This window comes from Podarcis muralis, chromosome 2 (assembly GCF_964188315.1).
Source record: "Podarcis muralis chromosome 2, rPodMur119.hap1.1, whole genome shotgun sequence".
Taxonomy (NCBI): Eukaryota; Metazoa; Chordata; class Lepidosauria; order Squamata; family Lacertidae; genus Podarcis; species Podarcis muralis.
In genome coordinates, this window is record NC_135656.1 from 85,117,211 (window position 1) to 85,137,480 (window position 20,270).

General features: G+C 43.6%; 1 protein-coding gene across 4 annotated transcripts in view; it reads left to right on the forward strand.

Annotated features, from left to right (window-relative positions):
* The window catches only part of PLXNA1 (plexin A1), a 293,792-nt gene that overhangs the window by 251,478 nt on the left and 22,044 nt on the right, over window positions 1-20,270 (forward strand). For all 4 annotated transcript variants that reach the window (XM_028719206.2, XM_028719204.2, XM_028719207.2 and 1 more), the window contains exons 22-23: window positions 2,310-2,566; window positions 10,036-10,102. In XM_028719206.2, coding sequence (XP_028575039.2) covers window positions 2,310-2,566; window positions 10,036-10,102 — 324 coding nt within the window. The remainder of the gene's footprint in view (window positions 1-2,309; window positions 2,567-10,035; window positions 10,103-20,270) is intronic.

The following is a 20,270-nucleotide window of genomic DNA, read 5'->3' on the forward strand; positions in this document are numbered from 1 at the left end:
TTATTTTGATCACTGAAAATACAGGGCAGTGGCCTTGCACAAAACCGTCTGTGAAATCTACCACGAATGGAGCATTAGGCAGCCCTGCACACTCAGATCCTGGCTAGGAAGAGCCAAGGCAGTGCTGGTTGAAAGACACTTGTGCCTCCCCCCACCAAACAGCTACTCCTCTCTCCCATCTCTTTGTTCTTAAACATAAAGAACTCTGGAGGGGTGAGAAGGAAGTCACTTTGTGGGAAAACTTGGAATGGAGTGAAGTGGAGAGAAGAAACAGTATAACCAGGCATAGCTGTTGGGCTTTAGTTACATATGTCTGAGTGTCATTGGGAGGTAGTTTGGACATTCAGAAGATGAGGGGATTTTAGGAATATACATTTGGCTTCTGAATCTTCACTTCTGTAAAATCTGGTGCTGGGGGTGTCTCTAGAAATATGGCTGGCTTGTGTGCCTGAAATTCCTCCTCCTTCTGAATTGACCTGCAGATTATCCAATTATTGCCTGCTGGGCTTGTGTTGACATGTGTTTTTTTTCTAGACATTAGGAAGCAAGGAAAAAACCCATGTTTCAAACTGTGAGCATTTAGTTTTCAATGACAACCTTCAGTAGCAGCTGGTGAGAGCCATTGATTGGAGCCGATAATTCCAATATGTGCATACTTAAAAAAAAGATCTTAAAACATATCCTGCAGCATTGACTGTTCTGTTTGCTCTTCTTCTCCCCATTTCCCTCCGCCTGCGCAGTATGCAATACTACCCAAATGCAGGAATACTTCCTGTAACCTCATCAATGCAGATTCTTCTCCTTTTATCATTATTTATATACCACCACCAGTACACAAGACCTTAAAGGAGGATTAGGCAACCTGCAGGTACCATTGGACTTTAGCTCCCAGCAGCCCTAGGCAACATGACCAGTGAGCAAGAATGATGGGAGCCTAGCCCAACAACATATATAGGACCACAGGTTCCAAACTCCTGCTTTCCAAAGTGACATAAGCACTTCTCTGCCCAGAGAAGCTAACAGTCTGACTTTAAACAAGGGTCCATTTTAGTTTTGCCCTGGACTTGTTTGGGGGGGGGGATCTGTAGATGGAGATTCAAGACAGAGGCTATTGTTAACAGAGAAAGAGAGTTACTTGTTTCCTGAGTATGGGGCACTGTAGCACCTAAGCAATCTCTGTAGACAGATGCCCTGATCAGATTTAGTCATTAATTATCTGCTTTATGGCTAGGGAGGCACTGAGATCCACTTTGGGATGTAGGGGTGCTCTGACCAGCAAAATCTGAGGACAACTCAGCAGCCGCAGGAGCAGAATATATGTGGGAGAGGAGGAAATGCCCTTTCCTGATTTTTTTTTTTAAGCCACTCAAAACAAAACCAGGCATGCTTCAAATGGCATCACTAATCTCAGGGACAGACGGTAACATTTAAGACCATATGCAGAAAGTGCAAAAGATCAGAATTTCCTGTGGGGACAGCTTGGTACACTCAGATCTATCCAGGAAGAATTTGGCTGTTACTCTCCATCCAAGCCCAGCACTTTGGCAACTTTTCTTATGGAAAAAAAGGATGCCCAACTGAATTCTATGTTTATTTTAATAAAACCAGAAAATGAGACTCGTGTGTGCACAGGATGGAAAAGAGTATGTATTAAATATACTCATCCCCCCATGGAGATACTCTCTATGTATGCACCTGTGCTACAGATTCAAGAGAATCTTATATAGTAGGCTTTGCAAGCACTGTAAAAGGGAGAAAAATAAAGTATCATATATATATTTGAGGCAAGTCAGTCAAAAATTAGTTGATATGTACGTGTTTGACAATAGATCCACAGAGAGCAGAAGGCCAAAGAATGGCTTTTAAATGGCAAGGTGGAATGGGGGAAACCCCATTGCCTCGGAAGCATCCAGAGTGAAGAGATTATTGGTCAAAGCAGTTGTATGGTGTACAGGATGGATACATGTACAGACATGTATGGGATGCAACAGACTTTTGAAAGGACTTGCACGTTACTGCTTTATCCTCTAAATCATCACTAAATGGTGATGGCTGGAAAGAAACTTTCCCCAAACGGCAATTCTCAATAATTAGAATGTGGGAGGACAGAGAAGACAGTTCTCACTTTGAAAGTGAATTTTCCTGGTTGCTGCTAAAGTCCACTGACTGTCGGGACAGCAGGCTTTATCTGTTTTGCTAAGTACTCATGACCCTTAGGTCCCTGTGCATGGCCTTTTGAAATACCTAGTCAAAGGAACTCTTAAGATAAGCCTCTGGACCTGAATCTAATGAAGTTTTCCCTCCCTCAGGTCCAGGCAAACGTGGAGAAGTCTTTGACCCTCTTTGGACAGCTCTTGAACAAAAAGCACTTCCTGTTGACCTTCATTCGCACTTTGGAGGCACAGCGCAGCTTCTCCATGAGGGACCGGGGCAACGTGGCCTCTTTAATCATGACAGCGCTGCAGGGTGAGATGGAGTATGCCACTGGGGTGCTCAAGCAGCTTCTCTCAGACTTGATCGAAAAGAACTTGGAGAGCAAGAACCATCCAAAACTGCTCTTGAGGAGGTGAGCATTTCTCTCGGAACATGTTCAAGTGTCTTTGCGAGTTTTTGCTGAGGCAAGCTTTGGTGTTATACAGAACTTGACCTGGGAGAGGGGAGGGGAAATGTGAATGACTCACAGACTTCCCCTTTTCATACTTCACCCTTTACATATTACATTCTAATATAATGAAAGATAGCCTTTGCCACCCTTGTACCTTCCACATGTTTCGACGACAACTCCCCTCAGGCCTAGCCATGTTTGCCGGGGCTGATGGGAGTGGTCATCCAAAACATCTAGGAGAAGCAGGTTGGCAAAGGATGATGCAGGATGAGGAGCCCTCGCAGGCTATCATGAGATGTAGTTCTATAGATCAGGGTGGGCAGAAGGAAGACCTCCTGCTAGATCTCTGAGTGAGATGCGGTACATCAACATGGATTTCTGACTCCTGGTTTTTTAACAGTAGCAGCAACAAAAGGAATTTTCCCACCTAAATTTGGTTGCCGAAATGAATTGATATTAAGCAGAAGTGGACTTTTATGTGGAAAAAAACTGAACTCAGTTCAATTCTGCTACCAATAGTAAATTCCATGGCTCAGAGGCACCCTGTTCTTTCATTCTTATGTACGTCTTTTGCATCTGGCCCTGGCTGGTAGATATTGAGGTTCTGGGGGAGAAACAAAAGTAGATTCAACAAGCCTACCTCTACTGTAGACTACTAGTATTTTAAATTTCTTGAACTCATAATATTACTCCGGTGTCATGTGGCAAAGAAATAGTCATTATTTTCTGCTGCAGAGCAGCTTAGAGGAGTTCAGTGGACAGAGGAAGATAAGTGTCTTGCCCGTGCCAAGGAGGTTGCAAATAATTTGATAAGGGAGTCAGTGCTAAAGTAGTTTGGATCTTACTCTGTAAACAGGGCTATGCATATTTTACAATTCTGTGCTCAGACCTTGCAAGGAAATAAATTGTTATTGGGTGGAAAATTCAATAACCCAAGAATCTTCCCCCCCTCCCTTCTGCCTTTAAAATAATAATAAGAAAATTGAAGCCATCAAGGTTTCAGAGATGGGCTTGAGGGTATGTGGGCAACACATGGTAAGAGCTTAGAAACCAGAGGTGGGTCTTTGCCTTTAAATGTTTCTTCTACACAGCCTTATTTTGTGAGTCAGATATTCAAACCGTTGGGGGGGAACAGCCTCCTGCCTTGGAATTAGATGCATAGTAGAGAGAATTTGTTTGTTTCAGAACTCAGTAGATGTCCTATTTCTGTGTTTTAGCTTAAGAACAGTCTCACTCTGTGAGAGCTGGCATCATTTTAAAATCCGAGTGCTAGAAATGGCAGCTGTTTCATTAATTAAAACTACTTATCACTGAAGGTTTAATGTAGATTTTTGCCACTTCTCACTGCACCCTGCATTACTTCCACTCTCACTGGCAGTATCCTTGTATCCTTGGCTGCCGACCACAGCAAGTCATTGCCTGTATTCTTGCATCTCAACCAGCAGTCTTTCCCACAAACCCTGCATTTTACAAATCTCGTAAATGCTCCTGGATGGTCCTGAGGTTGTTAATAGCAAACTCTTTCAACCTACATCCAAAATGACTATGGGCCTTCTCCTGTTGCCCCTTAAACACTATCTGATGTTTTGAATGGATGGCATCAGGAGCAGGCTTCTTTGCTCACGGGTCCAAGAGAGAGGTGTTCTCTTCCTATTCGATTTTGCATTGGGCTCTACCTTCCCTTGTCATTATTTTCCAATCATTTCTTCAGGGCAGATCCACACCACTCCTCCCAGGTGATTGTTGGGATGGGTTAATGTCAGAGCCCAGCAGATTTTCTTAAGCAAAGAGCCTCAAGACAGGTGAGGGAAGAGTGTGAGCCAGGGGCAGCGTTCCAGCTCCACTCTGCATCTGCTCTGCTCCATCAATTTTTAAATGGTAGCTAGATAGGTCTCCTGTATCACAGGCCAATGAATATTGAAAGAAACACCAGCTGCAGAACCAGTGCAATTATTAAACATACACCACGGTGTCTGTCACTGTGCTTCCACTTCTTTGTCCTTTAGCAATCCAGTCCTTGAAAAGTTGTTCCTAATGAAAGCCAATATTTAGAATAACAGCATATTAAGAAAATATATTTAAGATTCCTTATCTGATCATGGGCCATTTGGAACAGTGTGGTGCCAAAGACACAAATGAATATCCTTTCAGAGTGTTCAGCCTAGGATTAGGTCCAATTCACACTTTACAGAGAAGTTGCACATGCTGTGTGTATACTTGTTTTTGCACTAGACACCATTAGCACATGAAGGGAAGATGCATATCTGTATGCAGGCAATGAACATGTGCCTGAGATGAGTTCCTTTGCCAGCATCTCCCCACTGCATATTCCTGCATGTTTGAAAATGTGCTTTACATGTCATGTTGGTGTACCTGTGGCAAACAGAACTGCCACATACAGTGTAAAACTGAGAGGGTCTGTAATACCCTTGTTAGGTGAATGAGCTCAGGAGCCAAAGGATGGTTACTTAAGAGAATATAGTGTGTGAATTAGCTCTTATTGTGAGTCTAGTCGTGGTGGATATAGCGAAATCTATCTAAAAACGGAGGGATTTCCATCTTTCTTTCTTTTCTTCTTTCGCGATCACTCGTAGCCAAGTAAGATTGTCTTCCATAGACACGGTTTTAACAATGAGTCCGTAAGTGACTGTGGAGGCCAATTCTGGACCCACACGTCCTTCCACAGTGGGGACATTGGTTTCTGGATGGGAGTTGATCACAGTGTGGATTTGCCAAGCATGCCTTCCTCTTAGCACGTTTCTACCTTGCATCCTGAGTTTGAGTGTCTTCAAAGCCCATGACACCTTTGGTAAAGGCTGTTCTCCAACTGGAGCGCTCACAGCCCAGTTGTCAGTGTTTATACTACATTTTTTTAGATTTGCCTTGAGACAGTCTTTAAACTTCTTTTGTTGACCACCAGCATTACGCTTTCCATTTTTAAGTTCAGAATAGAGTAGTTGCTTTGGAAGACGATCATCAGGCATCCGCACAACATGACCAGTCCAACGAAGTTGATGTTGAAGAATCATTGCTTCAATACTGGTGATCTTTGCTTCATCCAATAGACTAATATTAGTTCGCCTGTCTTCCCAAGTGATGTGTAAATTTTTTCGGAGACACTGCTGATGGAATCTTTCGAGGAGTTGGAGGTGGCGTTTATAAGTGGTCCATGTTTCACAAGCATATAGTAAGGTTGGTAGTACAATAGCTTTGTAAACAAGCATTTTGCTTTCCCTGCGAATGTCCCGGTCCTCAAACTCTCTGCACTTCAATCGGTAGAAAGCTGCACTCGCAGAGCTCAGGCGATGCTGGATTTCTGCATCAATGTTGGCCCTTGTGGAAAGATAACTGCCTAGGTAGGAGAAGTGGTTAACATTTTCCAATGTTACACCATTGAGTTGGATTTGTGGCGCTGCAGAGGGGGTTTTTTGTACTTGTTGGTGCATCACTTTGGTTTTTTGGATGCTGAGTGATAGGCCAAGCTTTTCGTAAGCTTCTGCAAAGATATTTAGGATGGTCTGGAGGTCATCCTCTGAGCATGCGCACACTACATTGTCATCAGCATACTGAAGCTCTGTGACGGAACGGAAGTTACGGTAGCCTTACTCTTTGCTTTCAGCCTGCTCAGATTGAAGAGCTTTCCATCTGTTCGATATATGATTTCTACTCCGGTGGGGAGTTTCCCTTTGACAAAGTGTAGGATCATGGCAATGAAAATAATGAATAGAGTTGGGGCAATAACACAACCCTGTTTAACACCTGAGCCCACTGTGAATGGTTCACTTTGAGAGCCATTGTTATCTGCGATTGTTGCTGTCATATTATCATGGAGGAGCCGAATGATGTTTATAAATTTATCTGGGCAGCCAAGGACAGTCCACAGGGCATTACGATCTACAGTGTTGAAAGCCTTAGTCAGGTCAATAAACGCCATCACAGCACACTTGTTCCTACAGGGTTGTCACTTTCAGAACATAAGCCAGACCCACACACTGTTTGATCCATCAACCAGAACATAGCCTGCTGCCGAAGGCAGGCTGCAGCAGCAGATTAACTGGGCAATGGACTGCATTTAGCTTGTTGGGTAACAAGTGGTGCAGGCCTCAGTTTTTATGGGAAAGTGAAAGAGAAGGTTTTTGGGCATTGATAATGTGCTTTCTCTTGCAAGCACGGATCTGCTCTTCTAGGAAAACAAAGTCAAGGAAACTCTCCATTTAATCAATGGAGAGCGTGAGCTCCCATTGCTTGGACCCAGCTTCTGCCAACCTAGCAGTTCGAAAGCACACCAAAAAGTGCAAGTAGATAAATAGGTACCGCTGCGGCAGGAAGGTAAACAGCGTTTCCGTGCACTGCTCTGGTGTCGGTGTTCCATTGCTCCAGAAGCGGCTTAGTCATTCTGACCACCTGACCCGAAAAAACTGCGGAGCGGACAAACATCGGCTCCCTCGGCCAGTAAAGCGAGATGAGCGCCGGAACCCCAGAGTCGTTCGCGATTGGACTTGACTGTCAGGGGTCCCTTTATCTTTTTTTGTTGTTTAGTCGTTTAGTCATGTCCGACTCTTCCTGACCCCATGGACCTGAGCACGCCAGGCACTTCTGTCTTCCACTGCCTCCTGCAGCTTGGGCAAACTTAATGTTCGTAGCTTCGAGAACACTGTCCAACCATCTCGTCCTCTGTTGTCCAATTCTCCTTGTGCCCTCAATCGTTCCCAACATCAGGGTCTTTTCCCCCAGGGAGTCTTTTCTTCTCATGAGGTGGCCAAAGTATTGGAGCCTCAGCTTCAGGATCTGTCCTTCCAGTGAGCACTCAGGGCTGATTTCAACAACAGGCAAGGTGGTTTCTCTCAAAGCAATCTGCAGTAATTAACTCTTCCCTCCTGCCTGATACTCCCATTGTTTCATGGGAATTCCACTCAAAATCTGTGCAGCTTTTGGTGGGATTTTGATTGTTTTGGTTTTGCTATTTTCAATAACACCCCTTAGCCCCTCCCGTCTACTCCCTTATAGAAATGAGGAGGCAGTTTCCTTCTTGAGGTCATTAGCGTTGCTTGTACTTTTGTGAGCATTTGAATATGAAATAACTGATCTGATGATTAATAGATGGAGCAGCCAAAAAGGCATAAATAAAGAATTTCAATCAGAGCCACCTGCATATTTTTCTCCATTTTAAGGAAGAAATGTGCATAGTTTTAAATATTGTTTGATAAGTATGTTAAGGTGAATCTTAATTTTTGTATCAGAGCAATGTTTTCATTGGTATGAGCTGATGAATAGTGAAGGCAGTCAACACAGACTCAATTCTTACAGCCCTGTCTCTGTATACTAATCTGCTCATGTCTCTGGTGATCAGGCCCTGAGCTTCCACCAGCAGCTCTCTCTGTCTGCCTACAACTCTCTACGGTTTCAGTTGTATCTTCTTCCCAGCTCTCCCTTTGGCTTTGGCCTTGATCTCCTCATTCTGGACTCCTGCTTTGAAATACTTTGGCGTGTGTGTGTGTGTGTGTGTGTGAGAGAGAGAGAGAGAGAGAGAGAGAGAGAGAGAGAGAGAGAGAGAGGCTGATGTACATAGGAAAATATATTGAAACTTCCTTCCTTTCTGCTGTCCCCCAGTTTGCCATGTGATGTGCTTTAGACTGGAACTCTTCCTTCCTAGATGACAATGTCTTTAGTCATGGACAAAAAGCAACACAATGATCATATAATGAGAACATACATTCTGGAAATGCAAGAAGGTTCACTTGTAGTTAAATGCAATTACTAAGCATCTGCACTCTGGAGTAGTATGTATAAATATAAAATCCAAATCTTATATTGTCAGTATATAATAGCACATCAATGGGAAGCTAGTATGGCGCCCTGTTTCTTTACAAAACCTTAACGAGGATCCACTGATATATTGACATATGAATAATTCATTTTTTGTTATATTCAGCGGTTTCTCCAACTCATGCAGACATTGGGAACCTGGCAAACCCCAGAATCGCAAGAGTTTTAGTTTTCCATTAAATGTCAGTATACCAATATACACTGCTGCAGATCCTCATGATGTCACTACATTGATCTGTTTAACATGGTCCCACATTCAGATGGAGGGAAGCGAGACTCCTTAGCTCTTTCTTAGCATATCTCTGTCCGGTCAAGTATTATGGTGTGCTAGAAATGATAAGTGAGAAACAAGTGCAATAAAACCGAGCCTCTCAGATGCAGATAAATTTTGGGCTCTTTTTATCCCACCTTTCTCACAATACTAAGGAGGAGGAAGAAGCTTTTCATTGATCACACTCTCTCACATGCAGTGGAATTTATATAAATGGCTCTCCCCATTGTTGCTGTAATAGAAACCCATGACTGCTGTGGATGGGACAGGCATTTGAACTGCAGCTTAGAGATGTAAAAAATAAAACAAAAACCCTGTTTGAAAAAAATTGCAACATATTCCAGACTCATTCATGTGAGTCTAAGCTGAAATTGGTTGTAGACCTCCCCTCCACAACCTATTGCAAGAAAACAAACAAAACCCATCTTAATATTTCAAGTGGGGTATAATCAATGACAAGAGGCAACTCAGCTCACTACTAGACCAGACCAGAGATTGCAATGATGCTTGGCAGCATTGTCTGAAGCATCACTTAAGCTTCTGGAGGCTGTCTTCCTTTGTGGGGAATAAGCTGGGCCAGTTGCTCCCCACCCCCCCAATTTTGGAAATACTATATGTTCCTTTTTTCCTTTTTAAGGGGAGGCAATGTCTACCACCTGGTTTTGGAGTTGGTCAATGTGAGCTCTGTCATGGATGCTTTAGCTGAGATTCTTGCATTGCAGGGGGTTGGAGTAGATCACCTTTGGGATCCCTTCCAACTCTACAGTTCTGTGATTCTATGTTCAATTAATGTATGGCTGTTGCAGAGTACTTTCCAGCTGAGATTATTCACTGATATACAAAAGTATTTCAAAATAGTTTAGAGTTTTCTTGCCTTTCCCAGCTATTGCTCTCCTACAAAATGTTAACTGGGAAGCTTTGTGAATTCCATTAAACTCAGTGAAAATACAGATCCTTGAACTCTTTAGAAACGCGGAGCAAGGGCCAGAAGATGATTCTGGGGAGCAGTCTCTGGAGATTTGCTGATGGAGGTTGGGTCAACTCTTTTTCTTTAGCTGTATTTTTATTGCTGTGGCCAGCAGGAGTCCAGGTTTTACTCTAATGAGCTCTGTGGGGGCAAAGTGGGATTGGCTGTTGCCAGGACTATCTTTAGATTTTGTCATGGCAACCCCCGTGTTCTGGCTACCTTCCTCTTTGCTTTGAGGTTCCTGCCTTTCATGGTTTGACCTTTAAAGCCTTTAAGAGAAAAAGCAAAAGGATCTGAGACTTTGAGAAAAGATCAGAGGCCTCTGATTTTTCCTGTTCTCACACTTACTCCCTACCTCCCCTACAGGACTGAGTCGGTGGCTGAAAAAATGCTGACAAATTGGTTCACGTTCCTTCTGTACAAGTTCTTAAAGGTAAGAGTGGAGCATCTTGTTAACCATGTAGAATGAGGCTGGGGAAAAGATTTGGGTGCTTGATTTGTAAGAACCATTGCTTGTGCCTTGGGAATCGGGAACACCAAGGTTTGGGGGGGCTGGTTCCACATTTGGTATACCCCAATTTTCAGCAAAACTAAGCTAACAATTGTCTTCCTATTCTTTGCTATCACCATGTGAACTTCTAGATAACATTTAGAGAACTTGGATGCGTTTAGAAGTCACTCTGATGCACTGTTCCACTCACTTTCCTGATATCCCCAACCCTTTCCCCCCTTCATGATAAACCAGTTTGGTGCAGAGGTGGGTTAATGGTTTTAGGGAGGTGCTGATAGAAGGAGGGCTGAAGGGCTGAAGGATGATGGAACAGCGTAAACAATTGAATTCCCTATATGGAAGGGGGAAAAAAAAACGGCAATTGTCATTGTTCAACCAGAATTGTTGTGGCACTGAATTACAGTATTTCCCAGGATCTCAGTGGAGGTGGCATGGCTGCAGCTGCATTAAGTTGGTGCAAGGTTCCCTCCCTGCCCATTACAGCTCATTAGTATGTAGCACATTTCTTCCTTTGGTCTTGTCTGCTGGAAAAAATCAGTAGGCACAAACAGATTCAGGTACATTCTGTGGAGGTAAAACCTGCAGGCCCTGCCTAGCCCCGAGCTACGAGCTGCTGCACCATGGATGAATTACGGCTGCCATTGCCTGGCACTGCTGTGGCCCATGTGTCAGGGGAGCTGTAGTTTACCCGCACTCCAGAAGGAAACCCAGGTTAATGACTGTTACATAGACCTGTTTGTCAGTCAAAAGTGATGCTTCACTGGGATCTTGCCAGACTTTCACTCAGCAAGTCATTGTGGCGCAGAGCTGTTTTTCGTGGGATACCATCCCTCATTAAGATAAAGAAAGCTTGAATTGTTTCCAAGCTAGTTGAGAGTTATGCAGAGACTGCAAGTGATCGGCCACTGAGAGGTGATTTATGTTATCGCTTACATGCACTTCGCTCTTTGCCTCTGTCTAGGGACGTCCCATATCTATAAACGTATATCGCTACTGTAGAGCATATATCACTTTGCAAGGATGTGAGGAGAACAGTGCTTTGTTGCTGTTTAAACATTTTTTCTTAGAACCCAGCTCTGTATATCCTTGTTTCGGTGTACTGTCTAATCGGCATTGCGTTAAGTTGGTCCTATGGGCTACAATGTTTACTTAATTCTAGCTACAGCTCTTGCATGACTTTGGGATTTGGCAGGAGCCAGGTGAGGGAATAATTTAGGAGAGCTCAGGTGGTGAAGTCATGGAATACATGAGTTTGTTGGGAGAAAGGCTAGAAATGGAAGGAACCCATTCCTAATATACTGCTGCCTCTGCCACAGACGCTCAGTTGTAGAGGCTGCCTGAAGCTTGGGATGGGGTTTGGCTCCTTTCCAACTCTACACACCAAGGGATTCTGTAGCCAGAAGCTTTTTTATTTTATTTTTGCAGCTCTTCTGCAGAAGCCTCAAAGTTCTGCAATAGCCCACTCTTTAAGGAAGGGTTGTGGATCATGCTTTGCATGAGAAAGGTCCCGTGTTCAATTCGCAGCATCTCCAGGTATGACTGAGAAGACGCCCTGCCTGAAACCCAGAGGAGCTGCTGGTCAGACAGTTCTGAGATAGATGGACCAATGACTTGACTCAGGCAACCTCATATATTAGTATCTTTACTGGGTCTGTGACAGTACAATAAAGATAATAATTCTTGAATTTATATTCTAGAGTTTTTAGGAGACCCCTGTTCCCTTCACAGAACTTAACATTCAGACAGGGATCTCTGGGAATTGTAGCTCTGCGAGGGGAACAGGGGGTCTCAGTTCTCAGTTCTCAGTATCTTTAATAAACGGCACTACCCAGGATTCTTTGGGGGAAGCCATGACTGTTAAAGTGGTATCGTAGTGCTTTAAATGTATGGTGCAGATGTAGCCTTAGCCTTAAATGTAGAGTTCCTATATAGCCATAACCAAGAGAAGGCTCGATGTAGTGTTTCAAGCAAAGGTGCACAAGTTTTTGAGAACGTGGTGCTGTGTGGTCTGGTCTGGAAATACACCTCAAGCTGTGTGTAGGAGACACCAGGAGCCCATGTGGTGCTTTAAAGAACCCCCAAAAAACTCTCTCCTTCAAAAATATCTCTGTGCACTAAGCTCCTGGAATAGATAAATTGCATTCCAAGCTGGATAAAGGAAGGGTTGACTTCATGCTGCTGGAATTTGGCAGTGCCATTTGTCACCACCCAAATCCAATGGACTGGCTCTTTCCATTCCTCCATTCCTTGTGCATGCAAGCACAAGTATATAAATCTGTCCTGCAGGTTAGTTACCAAGCTCTTAGAGCTGCTTTGAGGAAGAGGAGCAGGATCACATCAGTTGCTGAAGTTCATTTCCATGCAGCATTCTCCTTTCCTCTTCCCACATCTCTGAAAGGTACAAAGCAATCGAGCCTACCAAAACCGTTGCCTTTACAGGTCATTAGTGAGCCAACATATACCGAGTTCTAATGATAATACACACACACACACACACAGCCAATGTTGTTTTATGTGCTTAAGCTTCTGGAAAGCATGGTCCTTGGATACATTTGAACATTGATCCCCGCTGCCCCCAGATTTTCTGCATTCAGAGAAATGGGCTCTACAGTCTCAGGGCAGCGTTCTTTCACAGCACAGATCAGAGTACACATGTGGTGGCTTTTCCCCAATTGATTTGGGGACAAAATATTTAATCAGCTATCCTTAATAACTAAGCAAAATGTCCCTAAATCTCCTGTACTTGCTCTTGCTGCCCATATACCAGCCCAAGGCTGCTCCATAGAGACATTTTGACTTTCCTCCTGACAGCTGCTTGCATGGCTATTGGGGGGATGGAAAAGGCCTGATTTTATGCTTGAATCATGGTGCCAGTGCATGTGGCAAATAGATTTATCAGAAAAGTTTATTCGCGCGAATTGTCTTGAGTATGGACCAGGCAAAGCCTGATGCTTTTGCTGTCACCCAATTTCCCTCCCTCTCATTTATAAACTATTCAGTGGAGGAATTCCTCCCATCTGCTACCCAGATGGTCTTCTGGGAAGACTCGATATAACAGTGACCCCAGGCCATTGCCTCACCTTCCACCTAGCCTTTTCTTCTTTCCCTTTCCACCTTTACTCAAGATATATAAGAAACTGTGACCCATTATTTTGTTCTTTTTAATCTCCTTTGCTGCTTGCTTGCTTTGTTGTTTTGTGCTTGTGTGTTCCGTTGCTTGTATTATACAGTTCAAAATTCTTCAGTAAAAACTTATTACAAAAAAAGATAGCTCTGACAATATGTGAGAAGGAAACCTTCTTGCTGGTTTTTATTTTGTTTGGAGTGGCAGTAAGCCAGGCTTTATTTAAAACACACACACACAAAAGATAAAAACAGACTGGTCAAAAACTGACCATATGGCAAGTTTTAGTTTGAGAGTATATGAAGGAGAATGAGAATGAGAATTTCCCTAGACAATAGAAGGGTGCATTCCCTATAGACATGCTATTGCTGACTATGATGTAAATTTGTAGTTTAGTTCATCGTGTTCAGACTTGGTCCTTAGAGCTCTTCAACCATTACATCTCATACGAGCCATTGTCATTTGAGCAAAGTGCACCTACCTTTACCCTGCTCCATGTTCCAGTCTCCTCAGTACAAAAGAGCAATGTATGTAACCAGCAGGAAGAGACAGCTCCCATCAACTGATGTCTAGAATATCATTTCTCTGAGTAGCTTTAAAGGGATGAGGATTGCAGGTGGTTGTGAAATGAGAAGTAGTAGTCAAGATACTTGAAACAGGCTTCCCCACAAGCACTTTGCCAGCAGGGAAATATATGGTCCCACCCCACACTGTAGCAAAAACACATGCAAATCCAGCAAGTGAACGTACTTGCATTTTTGTGTGTGTAGCCTTTGGTGAATTTTTGCAAAAACATGTCTTTGGAGAAGGACCTGACAAGGGAATGCCTCTGCAGCTGGGGCATGAGTTTGTGTCCTTGGGTCAAAATGAGATGTTGATGACCAGAACAAAGGAAAGAAAGAATGGTGGTATCTTATATTTACTGCCTTTCCTGTAGGGAAGAGTTTGTAGGAGCACCTCTGATTTGCAGCATTAAGGATGCTCCCCAGATTTTGCTTATGTTTGTACACTTGCTGGTTGGCCCATATGTCCTCAGATAGGCACAAATTATTCCCATGGGTGTGTCAGGGACCAGAAGGAGGTGGTGGAGCTAAGGACTCCAAATCAAAAGAGGGAGAGCATATGTGGCCAGTTCAGAAGTGCTGCTACCCAGCAAGCTTGCGGGGACCAGTGTCCCATCAGTCAGAGGATGTGGCACTGCCATCCTTCGACTCAGAGAACTCTGTTGAAGACCTAGTGAGACCAGAAGCTCTCCCTCTCCATTGCAGAAGTAGCTCTACAGGAGAGGGCTCTACTCAAAGCAGCACCTTCCAGTATGGGCAGCGGGGCTCACAATCAGGATGCAACTCTTGCTGCTATGTAGAGCCGAGCTCTGCTCTCCCATAGCTCAGCGCTTATCTCTAGCCTGAGCCCTTCATGAGATGAGCACTCACAATAGGTGTAGCATACAAGGATGTAGCATTAGCTAGCCTCTTGTGACAGCTACACAGCAACAGCACAAGGCCCTTAAAGGAATGAAAAGAAACCCTGCCAATCATCTGTGAGGGAAATGATATATTGATTCAGCACCACTGAAGGCCGAGATCAATGTGCTGCTCTTCTTCTCCCTTCTCTCTCTGTCCTCTCCCCGCTTCCTTCGCCCTGGCTGCCCAGGTGTCGTTTGTGGCAGAGGTAGGGACAGGCAGGCATCGTGGAATCGGCAGGCCCGGGCAGTGGTGCTTTTGTTGAGGCCTCGAGCGCCATTCATCAGCCTCCTAATGAGCCATCCCAGGGAATGGGAGAGCGAAGCAGATAAAGAGGAGCATTGAAAAATGCACAATATTAGGTGCCTGATGAGCTAAATCTCATCAATAAGACACTGTGAGCGTTAGATAGTTTGGCTCATGCTGCTTCAGGCTTTCTCTCCACATACGCAGGCACTCATATGCAAATGCCAATGTTTACACTTTATTCTGCATCCTGCAGCTTCTCTTAATCTGTTGAAGGTTAAAGGAGGTGCTCTTCTCAAGAGCATTTGGTCTTTTGGCCCTTCTGCTTTTCGCAGGAGCTGGGGTCTACAGCCACTGTGCCTGCTTAATATTGGCCAGAGAAAGCTGTAGATAGGAGAACTCCTGGAAACAGTGCTGAGTTGTCAGTGGAACAAAGGTAATGGAAACATTTGCAGACAATATGTCAAGAGCAGAGCAGGCCTCTAGATCCTTCAGTTTATTCGTGAGATCTCAGCCCTGCATTTGTGTCAGAGAGGGCCAACTGATAAGTGGTAGAGCATGCAGAAGGCCCTGGGTTCAAGCTCTGGAATCTCCAGTTAAAAGGATATTGGGTCAGAGGACCTGGAAACATCTCTACCAGAGATTGCGGTGTTTTCAGTAAGAGTTCAGGGTAGTGGTTACAGTGCTGGACTGGGAGAACCAGGGTTGAAATCCCTAGTTGGCCTTGAAGCTTTCTGTATTGGGCTTCTTGTACGCTGCTTAGTGATGATTGTGATTAAGCAGTATACAAATAGTTGAAAGGAAATGAAGGTCTACTCTATGTTACTAACGACCAGTACTTTTAATGTGCCTACTCTGAGTAGGTTTTACATTGGATAGAATCCTATGTTAGCTTTCCGCATTGTGGTACCCTCTTGATGTTTTGGATTATATAAACTGGCAGGGGCTGATGGGAATTCACTCCAAAACATCTGGAAGGCACCAGGCTAAATTGAGGAAGGCTGGGCTATGTGCTGGAATTGCCATACTTCCAGGGTTTGGGGGGAGCCATCTCAGCAAGTTATCGGTGGCTTTCTTCATGTTTTGTTTTGTATTTTATGCTCAAATGTTTGGTTTTGCCTCAGATCCATTCCTTCCAGGAACTGGGCTCAGAGCCGTGAATTCTAAAAGCTCATCCCATACTGACTGTGCAGTCACTGTCCTGTCGCATAAAAGTGTGTTTTGGTCTATGTCATTTTTAAAAGATTGAGCGCAGACTTATGATGAGCCCAGGAAAAGCATTGTCTCCTTGCACAAAGAGGTTGTTAGAGCTATGTGGTAGGTGCTGGCTGGTGTCTCGCTGTCAGCTGCTAAAGTGCTTTTCATCTTTGCAGATCAGCACATAATCCCTGCTCCAAAGCTGTTGGGGAGCATGTGGTGTTAACATAAGTCCTTGCCTAAAGATGCCAAGTTACCTTTGCCTGGTCTTATGGACTTGGTTACTATTTTATACTTATTTATTAATATCCCATCCTTCCTCCTAAAGGAGCCCATGGCAGCAAGCCACATCCACAACAATACATTTTTAAAGCATTTTGAAAACTGCTACAGTTAAAAACATTCTCTCATCCAGTGATTTCGCAGTTGCCAGGAGCACTGTCCTTCAGCTCTCGAATGCCTGGGTAAACAGCAGTGTTTTCAAACTCCTCCTGAAAGTCAATAGTGATAGAGACAATCACACCTAACCGTGGCATTCCACGAACAGAGCCACTACTGAAAAGGCCCTGTTATAGGTCACAGCCCCCTTCCCGCAGTCACAGCCAACAAGGCCTTACTCTCATAGGGGCTGAGATAGCTGATAATGGGGAAGGTGCTCTTTTGGGTCCTTGGGTCATTTAGGGTTTCATATGCTGGCACTAACACCTTCAATTGTGCCAGTAGCTCATAGGCACCCAGTGCAGTGCTTTCAGAACTAGCGACACATGGTCTCATTTGACTGCCCCAGTTAACAACCTAGCAGCCTCATTCTGTACTGACTAGAGCCTCTGGACTTTCTTCAAGGGCAGGTCCTCATACAGCACATTACAGTAGTCCAGACAGAAAGTCACCAAATTATGGGGGTTTGCAAAATGTGTGTGGTGGGGGAGAGATTTGGGATTTTGGCCAGTTTTAGACAGTATTCAGAGTGCTGAAGACCAAGGATTGACAGAACCATCTTATTTCCAGTCTGCTTCAACTTTGCATGTGTTTATAAGTCTGTTCCATCCTATTTCCACATTAATCTGTGGTTTTTAAAAGAATCTCTATGAAAATTAATATTTACACATTATTGAAATACATATTTTATCACAAAAAGCTTATTTAAATATGTATTTTTTCTCAAAGTATGCATTTCTAAACATGTTTTATGTTAAAATATGCCATTAATACTTTTTTACACATTTTGGTGCATATTTTGAGCCATAAAATACAGAGATGTGCAACATCTGAATAATAATTGCATTCTAATCTGTATATTAGTCCAGGAGGTGCAAATTAGGTTGGTTTGTTTAAAAATGTGGACTGAATGTAATTATCCTCTACCCCAATAGACACTCACTACAGTGGCATCCATCCGGATTTCACTTGCCTTTTCCATGTAGCCAACCCATCGTATCAGAACTTGGTGCCTGCCAGTGATATCAGCATACAAGGGGGAGTTGGGGCTCAAGGTCTTCTATGGCCCTGGCAGGTACCATTCATGCCTCCAGCACGTACTGCACCTACAGATCTCTCAGCAAGCCTGGCATGGGCCTGGTGCAATGAGGGACCCAGCCAAATGCTTTGTGAACCCTATTTGCCCATGCACCTCCCTTAAGAGAAGGCAAAAGTAATTTCATCTTTTGTGTTTGGAGTCTTAATAAAAGTGGCAAAGAGCCAAAGCAGGTTATCCTGGAGTCAGTATGTGTGATAGCCTTCCCGTAAATAAGAAAGAGCTGGCTAACACATCATTTGGCATAAAGTTGATCTACTGAGCTCGCTGTTGGCTTTGCTAGAGCAGATTCAGTGGCCTGTTTTAAATGGGTGTATCACTGTTAGCTTGAAACCACAATCTGCTCTCTAGCAGATCCATGCCAAATCCTCCCACTTCCCTTTGCAAACAGATATTGAACCCGCTAATTCTTATGGAAAGTTCTTCTACTATTGCATGATTATGGCAACCTGCCCAACTGCACTTTTGTAGCTGGGAGTCACACAGTTCAAGAGCAGTTAACAAACGTAATTAACTAGTTAATACTTACCCCAAGTTTTAAAGAACATGAAGCCCTCTCTGTCTGTTGTCCATTGTATAAGACCCAGTATCCAGAACCTCTGAGGACTGAGAACATTAAAACAGGGTTAGTCTTCAGAGGTGATCAAAAGGTAAAAAGCAATCCACAGCTCTCAAGAGTGCCTTTAAACAGCCCTGATAACAGGTCAGGCACCTCGCTCTCAAGCAATGCATGGCTCCTCAGCTGACTGCAAGTGGGAGAAAACTGTGTGATGAGAGATCACAACAGACAAACAAGATACGACCAAGGAGCCATCTTCAATTTATTCTCCATCTGTGTTGCTTTTTTGTGCCTGAATGGTTTGCAGTTAGCTTTTATAAGTAATAAAAGCCCTCCTTGGAAGAGGCTTGAATTTCTGGCCTCACCTGAAAAGGGAGGAGGGCAGGCAAAAATGGGAGAGTCTTGCCATGCTGGAGTGTAATTGCCATGCAAGCCTGTTAATGTACGGCCATCATTTGGCTTGTGCATTATGAGGAGACAAGACAGTTATTAATAAACAGCATAGCACCCACATTGGTTCTCTCTCTCTCTCTTTCTTTCCCAAGCAGACTTAATGAAGCCAAGTTTGCAAATGAAACATAATTTCAAAGACAGGCGTGTTGTCGGTAGGTCTAGGGATGATGTATGCCTGTTCTTGCTCGTTAGCAGCTGTCTCTTTAATTACTGCAGATGCTAACGAGATGCTAACAGCATATGGTGGCAGAGAGAGGAGATGCACTTTGCACCAAAGTAGAATTTGTTTTGATGGTGGCCAGCTGGGAAAGAGGTGGCAGGACTGAGGTCACTTGGGATTTTTGTCTCTACCCCTCCTGTTTTCATCTTCACCCTAGTTGGCATAAAAGATTGCACAAGAAAATACTGAAACACTCCTGGGGACCAGCTATGTAGCATTACTATACATCTGATCCAAACACTGTTGAAGTCAATGTCTCAATCCACTGATAATAGTTTTCAGAGTGATGTCTCTCTAGTTCCCCCCTCACCTTCTCAAATGTCTTTCACACTCATCCTATTAATTTCCATCTCTTCTCCCCTGCTTCAGCACCTCACTTCCAGTCCATTTTAATCATACACACCTGACTGCTGAGGTTGACACTTTTTCAGCTGGGAGTCTACTGGCTCCTTTTGTTTACTGTGTTGCCCTTAACTTTTAATTGCACAACAATCACAGACTTCCATTTCTTTTATTGTTAGAATGAAATCGTGTGACCATTTAGTAAGTGAAGAAGAAACAACAGGAAGCATTTATTTCACGTATCTAAGGATTGACTTATGAGGCACATGGCTATGGAGAGTTGTAGAATCTGGATTTTTTTGTACTGATGAGACAAATTCATAGAGGATATACAAATCCATTCCTGACTATTGACCATGCTGGCTGGGACTGATGGGAGGTGGAGTCCGACAACATTTGGAGGGCCAGTTTCCCCATCAATGTAGAGGAAGGCAGATTTATGTCCAGCTTATCTCTTACTTCATAGTGCTGGAAGCTTTGAATGAACAATAGTTAATGGATTGTTTTGCAATTGTCATATATCCTTTTCTGAAGAACCAGGTCCTGGCTATTGTCGGAGATTGATTCTAGGTTATATGGCTCATTGACTTGATCCAATAATGGGTAAGAATGAACATGGAGAATTAATTTGCAGAAAAACTTGTAGAAAACCACATCAGTCAACCCAGATACCTACTGAACAACCACTTGAGATAGCCCTTTATGGTCTACTTTATCTTATGAAGTCTTTGCTCATGCCTTGTCCATCCCCATGTATTGGATATTTTGTGCTGCCCAATTGAGCCTACCCTTTGGGGGGAAAGTAGGGTTATAATCCCTGTAGATCAGTGATCTTCGGTGAAGTTCTTGAATTTCTAAAGTTCGCACATGCTTTTTCACTGTTTTGTTTCTCAAACCATCATGTACTTCAGCATTAATAGCTGGCATATATTCAGAAAACATCTTGTCCATT